Here is an 18885-nt window from a genome sequence, read left to right on the forward strand (position 1 = left end):
AAGAATGGGGCACATGCAGGAACTGTTAGCGCTTTCACTTTACAGCGCTGCTCCACATTAGGCTCTCTTCAAACAAAGCTGTGCTCTGGCTGTACTGTGTAACTTTTCCTTAACACAGTGTATCCAGAGCAAAGTGCTGTTTGAAGTGAACAGTCAAATATGCAGTAGCGCTGCAAAGCAGCAGTGCATTTATTGTTGACTGGCTCTCAGATTTTTTTCAAACTTGCACCCTGGCCTTTTCCAGTGTGCAAAACTATTTTTTTCTGAATGTAAGATGTTCTAATGAGCAATGCACCTTTTTTATTACTACATTCCTATCTTAGACCAAGAGAAAAGGAAACAAATTTATTCGAGAGACACTTTACTATTTCTTTTTTTGTCTGCAGCTAATTTGCAATGCAATTTTCAACTACTGCACTATATTATAAAACTTTAAAAATTGCTTTATTCTCCAGTTAACCAACACATTGCAGTTGAGCTGATTTAGTGTAACAGCCTAATTTAAAATTGAATTTCGTTTAAAGATAAACTGCAGAAAAAATTTTACACTAAAAAAAAAAAAAAAAAAAAAAAAAAACCTCATTGCAGAAAGTGAAAAAAAAGTTCTGCCGCTGAGCTGTGGTGTTATTTCCCATTTCACTGACATGAAGTAGAGAGAATATAGCCTTAGTTATATATTCTGCATAGCTACAGTGGCCACAAAAAAAAGTGTTTTATATGCTTTATAATAGTATTGCTGTAAAATACCTGGAAAATCAGAGCACATTAATATTTGCATAAATAGATAACCCTGACAAAATTAATGGGGAAAAAACCTATCTCAGTCATTTCTGGGTACAATATATGATAGTGTGTGACAGGTATTTAAGTTACTCTTGGTAATCAGTACAATATGTTTGTCAGCATTTGTGTGATTATTTCAGTATCTATGTCATCCAGTAATTTCAGACCATATACCACAGCCTCCTGCTAGTTTCTTTAAGAGTATTATTGCATGATCACACACTCATGACCCAGACAGGAAGATACAAAGCAAACACAGAATGAAACGTTAGGCTCTGTATGTGAGAGTAATATTCTCTTCCTGTACGTAGCCTAAGAAGACAACATCACTTCCGCTGCACACACTGCTTTCTGATCTATACAGTTCTTCCCACTTATCAAAGTTTGTATTTTAGTACAAAAAACCCCCACATTTTATACTGGAGCGTGAAAATTTTTGTTGGCAATTTAGAAGCCAGTCATAGATAAAAATATAGATAGACATATATATATATATATATATATATATATATATATATATATATATATATATATATAAAAATATATAATATGTGTGTGTGTATATCCCTTCCTGGGTCCCTACCTACAGCCAAACATTGCATGCTTTCAATCAGGCAAACTGAGATACAAACAAGTGTAGCACAGGCCTTTTGTAATTTCACTAGACACATACAAAACATGGAAATGTTTCACTCTCAAACTGGATCGGGTGCACATCCCATGTCACTGCAAATCTCATCCCTAGGTACTCACCAGGACACTCAGACAGCTGTACAGCACTTAGCAACTCAGGCAATTAATCCTAGACTAGCCTATGCGCTTTTTAAGAGAGTGCCAGACTTTCTATATGTTGTGTTAATATATGAGATATATAGATATGTGCCTGCAACCAAACTAACATGTAAAACAGGATGTTGTGATACAGTACAGTGAAATGTGTGCAATGGGGCATTGTAAATCTCATGCTCATTTGGGAACTGCAATTCACATCATGCAATGTGCAATTCTCAGTGTCCCGCTGGCTTAGGCCTCAAAACCACATAATAACAGGTAGGTAAAACTGGTAATACATGTTAGGGCCGGTCAAGAATTTAAATCATTGCTGCAAGTGTTCATAATATATATATATATATCTTTGTTTTATTCCAGGTTTACTTGAAAGCTCCAATGATCCTAAATGGTGTTTGTGTTTTGTGGAAAGGTTGGATTGACCTTCAGAGACTAGATGGAATGGGCTGTTTGGAATTCGATGATGACCGAGCACAGGTGATTCATCTTTTAGTCTGCGATTACTGTATATACCAGGTGGTTGATATATACATTTTGTGTGACAGTAAAGAATAGGCTGGCGTGAAGGTATATTTTTCTGGTTATATCAGGAATATCCGGTTTACAAGGGGGACCACAATTGATATGAAAACTTCTGCCAATGAAAACAAAATATGTAACCACTTTGGAATCCGCAATCCGTGGGTTATCTGGCTTGCAATATACCTGTCATGCAACTTGATACAATGTTATTGTATATATCAAGAACATACACATTCTTCCCCAGTTTTCTGTCTCCCACTTATGTACCATTGCACATTTGATGCATCAAGATTAATCTTGGTATTGTACCTCTTTAACACTGCTTTGCTTTAACCTGCTGCAAAGAATTTGCTCTGGCAGTAACTTTATGAACATTACTAAATATCAATGTAGTCATTTTCAAACACATCTAACAAGAACTTACAAACATAAATAAACTTGTATTGCTCTTCGATTGATGGTTACTTTACAAAATTCCCCCGATCTTCCCACCAGTGTCCCTAGACTTGTAACAGATAGATGAGGATAGAAAATATGTGAGTTGCTAGTGAGTAATAATAAGAATAATAGCAATCATAAAGAAAAATGCATTATTTGGCGGAGTTAAAGGGCTATTGAACACAATTTTCTTTCCTAAGATATGGCGAGTCCACTGTGTCATCATTTACTGTTGGCAAAGCTGTTAAGTATCACTTCCCTTCCCACAACCCCCAGTCATTCTCTTTGCCTCTGTACATGGAGGAAGTGAAGTTTTGATGTCTGAAGAAAATTGGATTTATTTCGCTACAAGCAAGATTTTAAATGGTTAGAAAGCCAGAGTAGGTTTACTCTTATCTTTCCTTTTCAAGACTGGGTGTAGCTGTACTTCACGTTAGTCTCTTCAGTTGGGCAGTGGTGGCTTTAAAGCAGTTAAGAACTTGTGAGGTGGCCTCACTGCGTTTTCCTGACATGATGCTACCCTTGAATAGAAAGCCAGGGTAGGTTTACTTTGTTCTTTCTTTGTTCCACAGGTCTCTGTAAGGAGCGGTATCCTTTCATACTGTGTGGGCTGTCCGCCTGCCAGAACAGCTGGATGAGCAGGTAAGTGCCTTTTGTCTTCTGGGGCTAGGAGGCTGGCACTGAAGGGGTTAAGACTTAAGCCTTTAATTACTTTGGGACTCAAAATACTTCAGGGGGAAGGTTTTTATGGCAGTAAGCAGGCACATGTGATATGGAGACTAGGGTCTACTCTCCTTCAAGGCTCAGTATTAATTTATTCAGGGACAGAGATTCTGGCTTATTAAACCTAAAATCTTAGCAATATCTCTGTTTATTGAGAAAGGCCTTATGATATGAGATTAGCTTAAAGCTTCCTATATGAGAGCTCGAATGGAGCCATTTAGGAGAGCGTGCTTTAATTTTAGGCGCTATTCCTATGGGGCTAATATGCCATTTTCTTCCGCTATCTATAAAAGCGGAGCGGTACCGTGATTATTTTTTTCCCTGTCCTGTATGTTAATTCCCTTTTGGTGTCGGCAGATGACTCTGGGGATTCTTAAATTTTATGTTTTGGCATCTGTTAAAAGAAGTTAAGCGCGATTTAGCGGGCTTTATCCCCATACACGCCTCCTTGTCAGTGAAGAGTGACGCCATTTTAAGGGATTGCTGTGTCGGCAGATGAACACCGCCTCGTTCTCATGCTGAGAGCGGAGCAGCATTCTTTCTTCTATAAGATACGAGTCCACGGATTCATCCTTTTATTTGTGGGATATTATCCTCCTGCTAACGGGAAGTGGCAAAGAGCACCACAGCAGAGCTGTCTATATAGCTCCTCCCTTGACTCCACCCCCCCCCCCCCCCCAGTCATTCTCTTTGCTACTCTAAGTAATAGGAAGGGTAAAGTGAAAGAGGTGATAAAATGTTAGTTTTTATTTTCTTTTTTTTTTTTAAATATATTTTTTATTGAAGTCGTCAATAAATACAACCAGAGGGTATGCCCCAAAACATTTACAGAAAAGTGCAAATACAATATTGTTAGATAAGTGTTACAAACAAAACCCTAAAGTAAGGGCATATTTACAGTGTGACTTCAGTTTTATAAAAGATAATAACAGTAAAACAAAAATAGTCTTCCCTGGGCTATATAGAAGGTAAATTAGAGTGTCCGCTCAGATACAGTTAGGGCCAGGGGGGAGTTAGCTTTATAATTAAAAAGGGGGGGGGGTGCAGCGGGCAAAAGCCGCTCGAAATATAATAGGGGGGGGTGGAGGGCGGAGCCAATCGGGCTGTCAATCGTATAATGGGGGCATCTAGTAGACAACTAAAAGTAGGAGCTTAAAAGGCCAACTATTAAGGGTTGAGCTGAGGTGAAGAGATTGGGCGCATCATTATTTTGTAGGATGGAGAAGACTTAATCTATGGCATGAGGACTATTTTCATGTCCTATAGGTATAGCAGGGGCCTTCTTATGGGTATTGTCAGGTCCAGCAGTGCAAGACATCACACAATATGTTAGAGAAGTACGGATCATATTATTGTGAAACTCCAACATTCAAATTTAAGAGGGGTTGAACATAAGCAGGGATACAGCCCCAAGACACAGACATATCTCCATATTGGTGAAAAGAAAGAGCAAACATTAGTAAGGCACTTCAATTAGCATGTAGTGTGGTTGCTCCTTAGAGTAAAGGTTACCGTATACCTTCTGTATCTACAAACTAGAGGCACTGGGTTAGGCTGATTACCATACACAAGTAGTAAATATCTGCATACTTTGACGTCTGGATTTTAGACTGTTACAGTCCCCAAGTAGATACAAATATTCTAGTACATTAGACATTAGGGTAAGTGGTATTGAGAGTCATATGAGGAACAATCATATATGTCATGCTTTAGAATACATTATAACATTGAGAACAGAAAGGAAGCGCATAAGAGAGTAAAGAAGATTTACATTTTGCATCCTAATTCTGCTATATCTGTGGAGTATACTAAGCGTGAGAAATGATTATGCAATACATCAAAAATAGAGCCTCCTTCCTAGTTATTAGCCTCTTAGTTTGGTGTCAAGCCGCTATGCAAAAGCCACAGTCTAAACTTTTATACCGTATATGGCAGCTGGCATGGTAAACAGTAATATTCTCTTTTAACTGATTGACTCTTACAGCCCTCATCCAGCGCAGTAGCAAAATCCCAAATAACTATCTCATAAGTTATTGATCAGTTGTGACAAGTATTCAAACATATTATTTGAACATAAATGGTTTAACGTAATAGAGCCATAGCAGGTCAAACAAATAGCTAACAAAAGCAAATGCTAGCAGTTGCTGGAGACTTATATAGTTAGCTTAAATAGATACAGAACTCATTAAAACTTTTGTGAACTAGGAGCAGAACAGTCAAACTTATAAAAAAAAAAGCATAATGAACAGATTGAAACTAATATATCTGTAGTTATAAATAAAGTCTACGATGTTGACGATCATGTCCTTAAACCTGCCTACCGAGTTAGAGTCTTCTAACTCCGCTCCATATGTCAGGCAGACAGATAGCCAGCCTAGCCTCCTGGATCAAAAGTGCCACTTGACAGACCAGTATAGGGTTGTGTAGAATCTGTTTTGCAATGTCTCCGTTCTGCTCCGGTAGTATAAATTATAAAGACAGGGACCCCTGATGTACTCCTGATGTCCCAACTAGAGTGGTAATTTAAAAGCCAAAGCTGCTTCTTTAGAATGTGGAGGGACATCCCAAGGCTTCTTGGTTGCTGCTCGCTGCGCAGCTGCGATGTATAAGGATGGCTCTGAAACTGTGAATCCCCATAACGAGCAGGGGGATTTCTCATAGCAAAGTCTTGATGGGGTTTCCTATCAGCCGGCCGTGTCAGCCCAACTCTGTCGGGCAGGATGTCAGGAGCTGGAGGAGCGCAAAGTGAGATATCTAAATTCGCAGACCTTGAGAATGTTTCTGCAGCGCCCCAGGATAGCCTCCGTGGGTGAGTAACCTGATGCCGCAGGTGAGTGGTGAGGAAAGGCTGGGGGTGATTCTCAGCCATGGTTGGAACTAGCAAGACCTCAATAGAGATGACCGCAGCGGCTGTATGTGGGTGCGCCGGGTCGCAGCTCATCGCCCCCAACAGATTATTTTCAGAGACCTGACCAGTCTGCTGCCCCAGCGGTCGTTCATATGTAAGTGGGATCGGTGGAAGTGAATCCTCTGTCTGGCTAGCGGCATCCACATCTCTGTCAGTTAGGTGAGCGGCGCCATCTTTGTTGCGCGGATCAGAAATGAGAGACCGCAGGCCGTGATACTGCCTGTCTGCTTTACTGCATAATTCCTCTTGAAATAAAGCTAGATAGATGGACGACTCCTCCATTTTCAAAGTAGTGCAGGGGTAACAACAACCGGCTAGTTGATGAACTGGGCCCGTCCGTCAAATGGGTATTTAGTGGCTCAATTACCACGTTGTATTCTCGTCTCGGTTTGAGCCGTTAAGGATGCCTCTGTGCCTTCTCAAAGTCCAATAAATTAAATTTCAGGCTCAGGTTATAGAGACCATGTTCCAGCATATGTCATAGATAGATCTTAGATAGATATAGCTTCTCAGGACGCCATAATTTTAGATTTTCAATGAAAAAGTGTCAGGAGCTCTGCTATGGTGCGTCTTGTTGCTCTAACAGTTGGCTCCGCCCCCCAGATTTTTTTATTTTAAATGGTACAGGTGTGTACTATTTTCCCCCAGGCAGCAGATGGATGAAGACTTCTGGCTGGAGGCTGATGATCTTAGCAGTTGTTACTAAGATCCAGAGCAGTTCCCACAGAATGGCTGAGGAGTACTTAAGAAACTTCAGTGTGAGGAACGTTTTTCATGCTATAAGCAGTGAGGTATGTCCAGTCATTTTTTTCTGGAGAGACTGTGTTATTTCAGAATTGGCTGACAATATCCCCATGAGGGAGAGGTTAAGCAGTAATCCTAAAGTATAAAGAGGGGTATTACTGAGCTTGCATATATGGGCTATAAAAAAAAAATGGTTGACACTGATGTTGGAATGTTTGTGGGCAAACGTTTACATGACTGGGAGTGCAGATAACGTTTTTTATACTTTATTGAGATAAGAGGGTACACATGGCTTCATTTATGGGTATATGAACCCACATGGCTAGGTTTTAGACCGCTCTGGTCCAGTTATTTTAGGCTGTGAGACAGCGAGTGATATGGGCGGGACCTATTTTCACGCCTCAGTTGCGCAGTTGTTTTTCCCAGGCAAGCAGCAAGCTCCAACTCCGGTGGGCCCATGTGAGCAGTATTGGGCCAAATCGAAGGTTTAATCCGATTTTACAGACCCCTGAGGGCAGGTAGGCGCCACAGCAGGGGGTGCTTTTTATTGAAATAAACGTTTTATTGTATTCCGTTTTTTTCCTGTTAAGGGTTAAGTATTCCTTTCCTTGCTGGGCAAACTTAGCTGCAAAGTTGGGATGCTTCTATCATAAAATTGGGATAATTTTATTGTTTTCAAGCAGTTTTGGAAAAATTGTATGCTTTTTTTTTTTCTCTTAAAGGCGCAGTACCGTTTTTTCGGATTGTTATTTTTTTCACTAAATAAAGTGTTTTCAAGCCTGTTTGTGGTCATTACTAGCCTGTTTAACATGTCTGACATTGAGGAAAGCCAATGTTCCATGTGTTTAGAAGCCATTGTGGAACCCCCAATTAAAATGTGTCCCTCATGTACTGAAAGTGCCTTACATTGCAAAGAACATATTTTAGCTGATAAAAGTATGTCTCAGGATGATTCTCAGAAGAGAATCAGGTTATGCCATCTACTTCTCCCCAAGTATCACAACTTTAACGCCCGCACAAGCGACGCCAAGTACTTCTAGTGCGTCTAATTCTTTCACCCTGCAAGATATGGCCGCAGTTATGTCTACTACCCTCACAGAGGTATTATCTAAACTGCCTGGTTTGCAGGGGAAGCGCAGTAGGTCCGGTATGAGAGTAAATGCTGAGCCCTCTGACGCTTTATTAGTCATCTCCGATGTACCCTCACAATGTTCTGAATTGGGGGTAGGGGAATTGCTGTCTGAGGGAGAGCTTTCGGATTCAGGAAAGATGTTCCCTCAAACAGACTCAGATCTGACGGCTTTTAAGTTTAAGCTTGAACACCTCCGTTTGTTGCTCAGGGAGGTTTTAGCGACTCTGGATGATTGTGACCCTATTGTAATTCCACCAGAGAAATTGTGTAAAATGGATAGATATCTAGAGGTTCCTACTTACACTAATGTTTTTCCGGTCCCTAAGAGGATTTCGGACATTGTTACTAAGGAATGGGATAGACCAGGCATTCCGTTCTCTCCCCCTCCTACTTTTAAGAAAATGTTTCCCATATCTGACACCATTCGGTATTCGTGGCAGACGGTGCCTAAGATGGAGGGAGCTATTTCTACCCTGGCTAAGCGTACAACTATACCTATTGAGGACAGTTGTGCTTTCAAAGATCCTATGGATAAAAGATGAGAGGGTCTACTAAAGAAAATATTTATTCATCAGGGTTTTCTTCTGCAACCTATAGCGTGCATTGTTCCTGTAACTACTGCAGCTGCTTTTTGGTTCGAGGCTCTAGAGGAGGCTCTTAAGGTTGAGACCCCATTAGATGATATTTTAGATAGAATTAAGGCTCTCAAGCTAGCTAATTCTATTATTACAGATGCCGCTTTTCAACTGGCTAAATTAGAGGCAAAGAATTTAGGTTTTGCCATTTTAGCGCGTAGAGCGTTATGGCTTAAGTCCTGGTCTGCTGATGTGTCACAAAATCTAAGCTATTAGCTATTCCTTTCAAGGGTAAGACCCTATTCGGGCCTGAACTGAAGGAGATCATTTCCGACATCACCGGAGGAAAAGGCCATGCCCTTCCTCAGGATAAGACATATAGAATGAGGGCCAAACAAAATAATTTTCGTTCCTTTCGAAACTTCAAAGGTGGTCCCTCTACCTCCTCCCCTGCCACAAAGCAGGAGGGGAATTTCGCTCAATCCAAGTCAGTCTGGAGACCTAACCAGACCTGGAATAAAGGTAAACAGGCCAAGAAGCCCGCTGCTGCTACCAAGACAGCATGAAGGGGCAACCCCCGATCCGGGACCGGATCTAGTAGGGGGCAGACTTTCTCTCTTCGCTCAGGCTTGGGCAAGAGACGTTCAGGATTCGTGGGCTTTAGAAATCGTGACCCAGTGGTATATTCTAGACTTCAAAGATTCTCCTCCAAGGGGGAGATTTCATCTTTCACGGTTGTCTGTAAACCAGACAAAAAGAGAGGCGTTCTTACGCTGTGTAGAAGACCTATATACTATGGGTGTAACCTGCCCAGTTCCAAAAGCAGAACAGGGGCAGGGGTTTTACTCCAATCTGTTCGTGGTTCCCAAAAAAGAGGGAACCTTCAGACCGATTTTAGATCTCAAGATCCTAAACAAATTTCTCAGAATCCCATCCTTCAAGATGGAGACCATTCGGACTATTTTACCAATGATCCAGGAGGGTCAATATATGACCACCGTGGATTTGAAGGATGCGTATCTTCACATCCCTATCCACAAAGATCATCACCAGTTCCTCAGGTTCTCCTTCCTGGACAAGCATTTCCAGTTTGTGGCTCTTCCCTTCGGGTTGGCCACAGCTCCCAGAATTTTCACAAAGGTGCTAGGGTCCCTTCTGGTGGTTTTAAGGCCGTGGGGCATAGAAGTGGCGCATTATCTGGACGATATCTTAATTCAGGCGTCAACTTACCAACTAGCCAAATCACACACGGACATCGTGTTGGCTTTTCTAAGATCTCACGGGTGGCAGGTGAACATAAAGAAGAGTTCACTTATCCCTCTCACAAGAGTTCCATTTCTGGGAACTCTGATAGACTCGGTAGACGTGAAAATTTTTCTGACGGAGGTCAGAAAAGCAAAGATCTGAACCACCTGCCGAGCACTTCATTCCATTCCTCGGCCGTCAGTGGCTCAGTGTATGGAGGTAATTGGACTAATGGTAGCAGCAATGGACATAGTTCCGTTTGCTTGCTTGCATCTCAGACCACTGCAACTATGCATGCTCAGACAGTGGAATGGGGACTATGCAAATTTATCTCCTCCGATAAATCTGGATCAAGAGACCAGAGACTCTCTTCTTTGGTGGTTGTCACAGGATCATCTGTCCCAGGGAATGTGTTTCCGCAGGCCAGCATGGGTCATAGTGACGACGGACGCCAGCCTATTGGGCTGGGGTGCAGTCTGGAATTCCCTGAAGGCACAGGGTGTGTTGACTCGGGAGGATGCTCTCCTTCCAATAAATATTCTAGAACTGAGAGCGATATTCAACGCGCTTTAGGCGTGGCCTCAGCTGGCTTCGGCCAAACTCATAAGATTCCAGTCAGACAATATCACAACTGTAGCATATATCAATCATCAAGGGGGAACAAAGAGTTCTCTAGCGATGATGGAGGTTTCCAAAATAATTCGATGGGCAGAGACTCACTCTTGCCATCTATCAGCAATCTATATCCCAGGAGTGGAGAACTGGGAAACGGATTTTCTAAGTCGACAGACTTTTCATCCGGGGGACTGGGAGCTCCATCCGCAGGTGTTTGCACAATTGATTCATCAATGGGGCACACCAGAATTGGATCTGATGGCATCTCGTCAGAATGCCAAACTTCCTTGTTACGGGTCCAGATCGAGGGATCCCCAAGCAGTACTGATAGATGCTCTAGCAGTACCTTGGTCGTTCAACCTGGCTTATGTGTTTCCTCCTTTTCCTCTCCTTCCTCGTCTGATTGCCAGAATCAAACAGGAGAGGGCTTCTGTAATTTTGATAGCACCTGCGTGGCCACGCAGGACTTGGTATGCAGACCTATTGGAAATGTCATCTCTGCCACCATGGAAACTGCCACTGAGACAGGACCTTCACATTCAAGGTCCGTTCCAGCATCCAAATCTAGTTTCTCTGCGGCTGACTGCCTGGAGATTGAACGCTTGATTTTATCTAAGCGGGGATTCTCTGAGTCGGTCATAGATACCTTGATTCAGGCTCGAAAGCCTGTCACTAGGAAAATTTACCATAAGATATGGTGTAAATATCTTTATTGGTGCGAATCCAAAGGCTACTCATGGAGTAAGATCAGGATTCCTAGGATTTTGTCCTTTCTCCAAGAAGGATTGGAGAAGGGGTTATCAGCTAGTTCCTTAAAGGGACAGATATCTGCTTTATCAGTTTTACTGCACAAGGGTCTGGCTGATGTTCCAGACGTTCAGTCGTTTTGTCAGGCTTTGGTTAGAATTAAGCCTGTGATTAAACCTGTTGCTCTGCCATGGAGTTTGAATTTAGTTCTTAAAGTTCTTCAAGGGGTTCTGTTTGAACCTATGCATTCCATAGATATTAAGCTTCTATCTTGGATAGTTCTGTTTTTAGTTGCTATCTCTTCGGCTTGAAGAGTTTCTGAACTATCTGCATTGCCATGCGACTCGCCTTATCTTGTTTTCCATTCTGATAAGGTAGTTTTGCGTACCAAACCTGGATTCCTTCCTAAGGTTGTTTCTAATAAGAATATTAATCAGGAAATTGTTGTTCCTTCTCTGTGTCCTAACCCTTCTTCTAAGAAGGAGCGTCTGTTACATAACTTGGATGTGGTTCGTGCTTTGAAGTTTTACTTGCAAGCGACCAAAGATTTCCGTCAAACATCTTCTCTGTTGTCTATTCTGGAAAACGTAGAGGTCAAAAAGCTACGGCTACCTCTCTTTTTTTTTGGCTGAAAAGCATCATCCATTTGGCATACGAGACTGCTGGACAGCAGCCTCCTGAAAGGATTACAGCTCACTCTACTAGAGTGGTGGCTTCCACATGGGCTTTTAAAAACGATGCTTCTGTTGAACAGATTTGTAAGGCTGCGACTTGGTCTTCCCTTCATACGTTTTCCAAATTTGATACTTTTGCTTCTTCGGAGGCTATTTTTGGGAGAAAGTTCTTCAAGCAGTGGTGCCTTCTGTTTAGGTATCTGTCTTGTCCCTCCCGTTCATCCGTGTCCTGTAGCTTTGGTATTGTATCCCACAAGTAAAGGATGAATCCGTGGACTCGTCATATCTTATAGAAGAAAAGTAAATTTATGCTTACCTGATAAATTAATTTCTTCTATGATACGACGAGTCCACGGCCCGCCCTGTCATTTTAAGACAGATTATATTTTTTGATTTAAAACTTCAGTCACCTCTGCACCTTTTTAGTTTCTCCTTTTTCTTCCTATACCTTCGGTCGAATGACTGGGGGGTGGAGTCAAGGGAGGAGCTATATAGACAGCTCTGCTGTGGCGCTCTTTTCCACTTCCTGTTAGCAGGAGGATAATATCCCACAAGTAAAGGATGAATCCGTGGACTCGTCATATCATAGAAGAAATTAATTTATCAGGTAAGCATAAATTTACTTTTTTCTGCTGTGTGGTGTTATTTACAAAATACTTTGTTAGCCTAGTGGTAGGAACCCCTAAAGAGCTATATATTTTGAGATGGTGATTTAAATGCATGGAGTGAATTGGTCTGATGGTTACCCAAGTTGGCGGCAACTAGGTAGAGGGGGGAGGGTTAGAGAGCTGTTTGGGGGGGATCAGGGAGTTTGGGGGCTAAGGGGGGATCCAACACTGCAGAATAGCAATAAAAAAAATACTTTTATTTTAGTACTGGCAGACTTTCTGCCAGTACTTAAGATGGCGGTGACAATTGTGAGGTGGGGAGGGAAGAAAGCTGTTTGAGGGGGTCAGGGAGAGGTCAGGTTGGCGGCTAATCTCTACACTAAAGCTAAAATTAACCATACAAGCTACCTAATTAACCCCTTAACTACTGGGCATAATACAAGTGTGGTGTGCAGCGGCATTTAGCACCCTTCTAATTACCAAAATGCAATGCCAAAGCCATATATGTCTGCTATTTCTAAACAAAGGGGATCACAGAGAAGCATTTACAACCATTTGTGCCATGATTGCACTAACTGTTTGTAAATAATTTCTGTGAGAAAGCTAAAATTTTGAAAAAGTTAACTATTTTTTTTATTTGATCGCAATTGGCGGTGAAATGGTGGCATGAAATTTACCAAAATGGGCCTAGATCAATACTTTGGGTTGTCTACTAAAAAAAATATATACAGTATATGTGAAGGGATATTCAGGGATTCCTGACAGATATCAGTGTTCCAATGTAATTATCGCTAACTTTGGGGAAAAAATGGTTTGGAAATAGCAAAGTGCTACTTGTACTTATTGCCCTATTGTACTTATTGCAAAAAAGCAAAGAACCTGTAAACATTGGGTATTTCTAAACTCAGGACAAAAGATAGAAACTATTTAGCATGGGTGTTTTTTGGTGGTTGTAGATGTGGAACAGATTTTGGGGGTCAAAGTTAGAAAAAGTGTGTGGGGGGGGGTTTCTCCATTTTTATCATCATTTTTTATTTTATTTTTTTATAGTACATTATAAGATATGATGAAAATAATGGTATCTTTAGAAAGTCTATTTAATGGCGAGAAAAACGGTATATAATATGTGTGGGTACAGTAAATGAGTAAGAGGAAAATTACAGCTAAACGCAAACACCGCAGAAATGTAAAAATAGCCCTGGTCACTAAGGGGTTATAGGGATATGAAACCCAATTTTTTTTTCATGCTTCAGACAGGGCATGTGATTTTAAACAACTTTACAATTTACTTTTATTATCTGATTTTCGTCATTTTCTTGGTATCCTTAGTGGAAAAGCATGCCTAGGAGCAGCAATGCATTACTGGAAGCTAGTTGCTGATTAGTGACTCCACATAAATTCCTCTTTTCACCAAATGTGTTCAGCTAACTCCCAGTAGTTTATAGCTGCTCCTACAACAAGAAACGAGGCCAAAAATATGTAAGATATATAATTTTGTGTTGTATTTAATTACCCACTTTGTATTGGACTCTCATTTTGTATCAGAGGTTTTGAATTATGTGCTGTTTCACTGGATTGATTGACACATTAGATTTGGATTGAATACACCTGTAAATACCTTTTTGATTTTTAACGTAGAGAACTTTAACCCCTTCCCGTCGTTAGGATATTCCATGCTGTCTTAACTGTGCTGGACTTTAGCGCCATTAGGACAGCATGGAACGTACTAACTGTTTGGCTGTCCTGAAGCCAAAGCCACTTCCTAAATAGGATTGTGGGCTGGAGGGCGTGCCTGTTTAGGGGTCATGGAATGTGTACCCGGTCTGGTCTGAGAGTGCTGTCCCCTTTTCCTTGTTTTGCATATGCTCATGGGTGATTACATAAGTATGTGAACCCGGACTTGTTCCCAGTTTGTTTGATTAAGAGCTTGCATTTGTGTGCGTGGTTGCATTTGTGTGGCTGTATTAGGGCTTAGGTTTTTGGAAGAGACCTTGATGTGGTACCTGGACTTGTCCCATTTGGCCAAATGCGGTAACTGTCTCTTCCAGTTTTGCTTTTAATCTTAGCTGAGAGCTTGTGAGCGAGTGCTGGACTTTTTCTGTGTGTTGTGTTGGCGTGTCTAGTGTCACAGACACACTGATTGCATCAATTTAAATTTTTACTTATCTGTTTACATCTGAACTTTTGTTCCGATTTACACAAATATGTCCCGGCAGGAAGGGGTTAAGAGAGAGATAGACGCACTGTCTTTCTATTTCTTTCAGCTGGGCATGGATGGTGTGTAATATTTATATTATTACTTGCAGACAGTTTATTGGAATTCTTTTTTCGATCTGATACTCGCTTGGAAGTTTTTTTTTTCCAAGCATGAATTCAAATTGTGTAACAATATTTTGTAAACAAATTTAAGAACAGAGCAAGAGACTGCGTGTCGTCTAGATTTTACTGTGCAACCCATTCTTCTGTTTCTCATTTGTGGCACATCAACATAGTGGATGATGTAAAATCCATCATATGACACAAATGGAATTCCTAATATAAGCGATATGAATAGAATAAGATTCTTTTTGTTTTTATACTGTCTAGATTTAAAGGGACAGTCTAGTCAAAATTAAACTTTCATGATTCAGATAGGGCATGCAACTTTAAACAACTTTTAATTTTACTTTTATCATCAACTTTGCTTTGTTTTTTGGTATTCTTTGTTGAAAGCTAAACCTAGGTAGGCTCATATGCTATTTTCTAAGACCTTGAAGCCCAACACTTTTCTCAGTGCATTTTGACAGTTTTTCACAGCTAGAGGGCATTCGTTCATGAGTGCTATAACATTGTGCTCACACCCGTGGAGTTATTTACAAATCAGCACTGACTGGCTAAAATGCAAATCTCTCAAAAGAACTGAAATAAGGGGTCAGTCTGCAGAGACTTCGATACAAAGTAATTACAGAAGTAAAAAGTATATTAATATAACTGTGTTAGTTATGCAAAACTGGGGAATGGGTAATAAAGGGATTATATATATATATATATATATATATATATATATATCTTTTTAAACAATAACAATTCTGGTGTAGACTGTTCCTTTAACTTCATTGGATAGAGCATGACATTTTAAACAACTAACCAGAAAATGTATGTTTAAGAGCCGGACAATTTTTGGTTCAGTACCTGGGTTGCACTTGCTTATTGGTGCTTAATGTAACTAACCAATCAGCAAGTGAAACCCAGGTTCTGAACCAAAAATGGGCCTGCTCTTAAACATACATTTCTGCTTTTTAAATAAAGATACCAAGAGAAGGAAGAAAAATTGATAAGTAAATTGGAAAGTTGCTTAAAATTGCATGCTCTATCTGAATCGTGAATAAAAAAAATGTGGGTTTACTATCCCTTTAAGCTATCTGGCTGCAGTGTTTGCAACATTGTTTAATGCAATGTTTTACATAGTTACAAATACTAATGCCATAGACTGCTATATACACGTGCACACATCTACGCTCCTATCAGGCTATCTAGATTTAGTTTTCAACAAAGAATAACAAAATAACAAAGCAAATTTAGTATTAGAAGTAAATTGGAAAGTTGTTTAAAATTACATTGTCTATCTGAATCATGAAAGTTTTTAATTTTGTCTTTACGGTCTCTTTTAAATGACACCATAAAAGTTTGTATCATGTATATGAAAGAGCACTGTTTTAAAGAGGTCTGAATATTTTCAGCATTTGATTTATTTTCATTTTGAGGCTAATAGGAAGTGCATCTAGTCAGCTGTTTGTCAGCTGTTGCAATGGACTCCAGAGCTGTAGGCAGTGAGGCATGCAGAAATAGCAGCAAGACCTGTGCTTCTACAGCTCTGGAAGCCCTTGCAATAGCCAGCAGTCAAGAAAGGCTTATGTACTCATTGGTTGATTAGCAGATATCCCAATGTTTTATTGGTGGATAGTGACACACTTCACAAGCATAAGAAAACAAATTCTTATTCCATAGACATCCAAGTTATGGAAAACTAATAGATTTTAACATCCTTGTTTAGCTGTAACAATTAAAAAATACCTAGTGTCCCATTAACATGACACCTAGGATTATCTGTATTACAAAGTGAAGATATCTCTGCAGAATCTGTTGGGGCTCTACAAATTAACTGATAATAATATTGCCTATGGATCCTACAATTAAGGGCCTCATAACAAAACAAAAAAGTCATCAGCCATATCAGTTACCTACTGCACTAAACACACCGCTATCCTTACAGTGGATGTATACTTGGTTCATAAGGATCTGCTAACAAAAAGGGCACATTCTGCAAGTAAGAATTACATCCATTTTAATTTCTTTCCAATGGCATGGAGAGTCCACAAATCCATTCTAATTACTAGTAGGGATTCAACTCCTGGCCGCCAGGAGGAGGCAAAGAACACCCAGCAAAAGCTATAAGTATCACTCCCATAATCCCCATTCATTCTTTGCCTTTGTACATAGGAAAAAGCTATAGGGTCCTTTGGTCTTATTTTCTTATGTTTTTAAAAAATTCTTGGCCTCAGTTGAGAGTAGTTCTTCAAGCGATGGTGCCTTCAATTTAGGTCTGCCTGCCTTGTTTCTCCTTCCCTTTCCATTCTGTGTCCTCAAGCTTGGGTATTGGTTTCCCACTAGTAATTAGAATGGATTTGTAGACTCTCCATGCCATTAGAAAGAAAACTAAATTAATGCATACCTGATTATTTTCTTTCCTGACATGGAGAGTCCAGGACCTGCCCTTGTCTAAATCAAGTCCACTTATTACTTTCTAAACTTCAGGCACCTTTATAGCCCGGGTGTTCCTCTTCTCTTTCAGTATTCCCTCGGCTGATTGTCTGGGGATTATGGGAAGTGGGAGGGATACTTATAGCTTTTGCTGGGCAGTTCTTTGCCTCCTACTGGTGGCCAGGAGTTGAATTTCCACTAGTAATTAGAATGGATTTGTGGACTCTCCGTGCCAGGAAAGAAAATCATTTATCAGGTAAGCATAAATTTTGTTTTTCCGTGCAAATCTACCACCTCAATAGGTTTCAGTGTATTGATTTTATATTGTAGGATTTTATCAACTGCTAACAGATTAACCCCTTCAGTACTGGGAATTTCAGGGGGAAAGACATTCCACAAAAACTTAGAATTGTAGAATAAAATCATAAAATGTGTTCATTGGCATCCTCTGATTCAGCTAAGACAGAACATGGTATATATTTTTTTTATTATTTTTCAGAATTTTAAGGTCTTTTTCTGCAGTTTTTTGTCTAAAATGATGTAAAGGGCTAACTGGTATAGCAGAACTGCTCAAATTAACCCCCAAAACTATATATTTGTTTAAAGTAGACAAATATGGTCAAATACATTTTTTTTTAACTTTTTCGCAAACCTTGGGTTTGTCACTAAAATTATTTACATACAGCTACTGTAGTCACAAGACAAATGGTTGTAAAAGCTTCTCTGGGGTCCACTTTGTTCAGAAACATCAGGCAGAAACATCAGGCAGGCATGGCTTTGCCATTGTTTTTTTTTTTTTGCTTTTTACAAGGCCACTAATTGCAGCTGCTCACCACACTTATAAGCTTCACTGCCAGGAATTTCAGAAGGTACATTTTAGCTGTAGCTGTTGTCGAGATTACATTTCCACCTGACACCTCCCACCCCCTGATCCACACCTGATTCCTCCCAACCAAATCTCTTCCTTCCCTCACCCCATGTTAGGTACTGGCAGATAGTATGCAGTTTAGGGATATTATTATTATTATTATGCCCCCTCCAAGATCCCCTATTTCTGCAAACTAATGTACATTTCAGTAGCAATATGATCATGGATAGTATGGTTGTCTGCAGACTGAAGCCCAGATCAGCTCCTCCAAATAAGCCAGGTGATGGGCAGAGTCTGACTATTGCTGCAAACAGGATGTTAATTTGTTTTAAAATGTTTAGACTCGACAGATATAATATTCTATTACAAGAGAAGAGAAATGTAATTACAAACACCTAGATTTAGAGTTTGGCCTTAGCCGTCAAAAGCAGCGTTAAGGGGTCCTAACGCTGCTTTTGGCCGCCCGCTGGTATTTAGAGTCAGGCAGGAAAGGGTCTAACGCTCACTTCCCTACCGAGATTCCAGGCTACCGCAGATCCCCTTACGCCAATTGCGTATCCTATCTTTTCAATGGGATCTGCCTAACTCTGGTATTTGGAGTCTTAGGAGAAGTGAGCGGTAGACCCTCTACCGCCAAAGAAAGTCAGTAGTTAAGAGCTTTATTGGCTAACGCGGGAATATAAAGCTCTTAACTACTGTGCTACAAAGTACACTAGCACCCATAAACTACCTATGTACCCCTAAACAGAGCCCCCCCCCACATCGCCGCCACTC

The 18885-nt window shown here is 40.5% G+C and overlaps 1 protein-coding gene across 4 annotated transcripts in view; it reads left to right on the top strand.

Moving 5' to 3' along the window:
- CBFB (core-binding factor subunit beta) overlaps positions 1-18885 on the top strand; it is a 79184-nt gene that overhangs the window by 19209 nt on the left and 41090 nt on the right. For all 4 annotated transcript variants that reach the window (XM_053700327.1, XM_053700330.1, XM_053700326.1 and 1 more), the window contains exon 4: positions 1933-2049. In XM_053700327.1, coding sequence (XP_053556302.1) covers positions 1933-2049 — 117 coding nt within the window. The remainder of the gene's footprint in view (positions 1-1932; positions 2050-18885) is intronic.

Source organism: Bombina bombina, chromosome 1 (genome assembly GCF_027579735.1).
Source record: "Bombina bombina isolate aBomBom1 chromosome 1, aBomBom1.pri, whole genome shotgun sequence".
Lineage (NCBI taxonomy): Eukaryota > Metazoa > Chordata > Amphibia > Anura > Bombinatoridae > Bombina > Bombina bombina.